A 2,371-nucleotide genomic window follows, 5' to 3' on the forward strand; every position below is an offset into this window, starting at 1 on the left:
AAGGCTTTTTTTTATTTGACAAAAAAAAAAAAAAAAAAAAAAAAAAAAATATTGTGTTGATTACGTTTTGGGAAAATCCAAAAAATGGGTTGGTCGGTAGAAGTTTTTTTTTTTTTTTTTAAAAACAACCAAATATGTGTTATGACTAAAAAGTAGAAAATACACAAATAATACAATAATTTTGGATTCGCATCGCGTACATTCCAGCAAAATAGGCTAGTCTTGCCCCAATAGCCTCGCCAAGGCTATTCCATACTTATAAGCTCATAAAAAATATTGTTATTTGTCGGAAAAAAAAAAAATAAATAAATAAATAAATTTTTCGTAAATTTTGTGTCGGTCGGGCGGGGCCAACACAATCATTTTTTTTTTGGCCTTAATTTGTACATTTATTTTGTAGAATACAGAGTATATTCCACTCTTGTCATATACAGTACATGAATCTATGCAATAAATAATTGTGGGACTATTAACTACTGTACATGTTACCAATGCAAGTGGGGCCATGGGAAAACAATTGTTTGTGTGAGTTACATGTTAAATCCAGGACACTTTGCAGGTCCGAGTATAAAGTAATAACGTTTTCCATGGCTACTACCTGACTTTCTTGATTGCCATCATCCCAATCATCCTAAAAGAAAAAAGTCCAATCAAGTTAAGGAAAACAAAACTTTTATATTCAATAAGTTCTAAATTAATTTTAATTGACATTTGATTTTAAAAGATAGGAGAATGTTATTTATAACAATTTATTTCTTTGACCTAGGTGTATTAGTGTCAATTTTTATGTTATTTCATGTAAAAGGGGTTTAGGAAAATCAGAGAGTGTAGCCACATTCTTTTATCGTCATCCTTAGTAACTCAATAGGGACAGTGTTGGTGCCAGAGAATCCTCAGAGGTCCAAAGACACTAGGACCACACCCACCTTAGCCCCGCAAGAAAATTGTTTTTAGAATAGGCACCTCTTAATGCCTGTAAAAATGATTTTTCAAAGCAATGTTCCCGACAAAGTGATTGGCTTCTCCTGAACCCCCTGGAACCCACATTGATGTTACCACTGATTGGAACCCTATGCCCCCTTGTTTAACTGGATCCATTACTAGCACATTGATGTTCATCAACATACCTCTTCATCTTCTGAAGTATCAGCAGTGCTTCTGATATAAGAAAAAAAAATACAAAACATACTAGTGATTAGAAGTACACAGAATTGCTTGATTCAGCACTACTATTCTATAATCAATCAATTAATTTACATATTCCATATCTTTCTTTTATTTTCCATTAGAAATAACAAATTAGAAATTGGTAGAGAAGAAAAACAAGGACAAGCAAAGCCTTCAACGAAAAACTTAAAAAAAAAATAAATAAAATAAAATAAAAAGGAATCACAATATATCAAAAAACCTATGAAGAAAAATAATAGAGTCCTACCTATAATTATCTTCTTCAGGTAGAACAATTCCATCAGCCAGTAAATAACTCTTTACTTCCGGAGGTAAAACCAGAACTTTACTGTAAAAAGAGTATTTTTAACCAAAACATCAATTAGTAATACAATTTTAATCCCCTTTCCTCTAAGGACTGTGTGCTGCATATTGTGAAAAAAATATTTTTGTTTTAAAATAATTGAAGTAAATTTCCTCACTATCATTTCTGCAGCAAAAGACACATACTCATACCCACCAAGAGGAAAACTCCTCAAACAGTGATACCCGGTTTAACACATCCCATATAGGCAAATGCAGGCAATTTAGTTGGCAGTCAAACTGTTCATTGGGAGATTTGTTTGAAAAGGCGATTGATAGGCAGATAAGTTGGTAGGCAGGCAATTAGGCAGACAGCGATTTTGGTGATCATGTGATTCCATTGGTAGGTCACTGCTCAGGGTCAAAATCGGTTGGTGAGGAAAATATTCAGACCACCCAAATTGTAAAATAAGGCCTGCCCAGGGAATATTATATCCTCTGTGTAAACATTTAGGCCTAGAAATCCGTCCACGCATTTTAAAAAATAAAGGCCGATTTCCGTGCAGATTCTGCCAACAATTTTTGATCTATAATCCTAATATATAACTAATGTGTGTAGTGATTCTACGCACTCATTTTTGTAGCAATTTTCTGCATAAATTTGATTTTGTTTTTGAGGTCATTCGCAGAATTAAAAAAATTTCACATATGGCAGACCTGTACACTATGATATGCCAAATATTCACATATTTAGCCTAATAGTAATCAGCCTATTCAAATATTAATTTTATAGGTAGCCATATATACATATATATATCTATATATCAAACCCACTCTTTAATATCTGTCTCTTATACACATCTAATCTTGAAAGAAGATTGCTTAAACTTAAAAAAAAAAA

General features: G+C 32.4%; 1 protein-coding gene across 1 annotated transcript in view; it reads right to left on the minus strand.

Moving 5' to 3' along the window:
• The window catches only part of LOC117106753 (cell division cycle protein 123 homolog), a 9,706-nt gene that overhangs the window by 5,787 nt on the left and 1,548 nt on the right, over positions 1 to 2,371 (minus strand). Inside the window, exons 2-4 of the mRNA XM_033248173.1 lie at positions 1,436 to 1,516; positions 1,128 to 1,158; positions 599 to 631 (exon numbers count right to left, since the gene is read on the minus strand). Of these exons, the coding sequence (XP_033104064.1) occupies positions 599 to 631; positions 1,128 to 1,158; positions 1,436 to 1,516 (145 nt within the window). The remainder of the gene's footprint in view (positions 1 to 598; positions 632 to 1,127; positions 1,159 to 1,435; positions 1,517 to 2,371) is intronic.

The sequence above is a fragment of the Anneissia japonica genome, unplaced genomic scaffold (assembly GCF_011630105.1).
Source record: "Anneissia japonica isolate Jap-2015-1 unplaced genomic scaffold, ASM1163010v1 scaffold287739_len226637_cov155, whole genome shotgun sequence".
Classification (NCBI taxonomy): Eukaryota; Metazoa; Echinodermata; class Crinoidea; order Comatulida; family Comatulidae; genus Anneissia; species Anneissia japonica.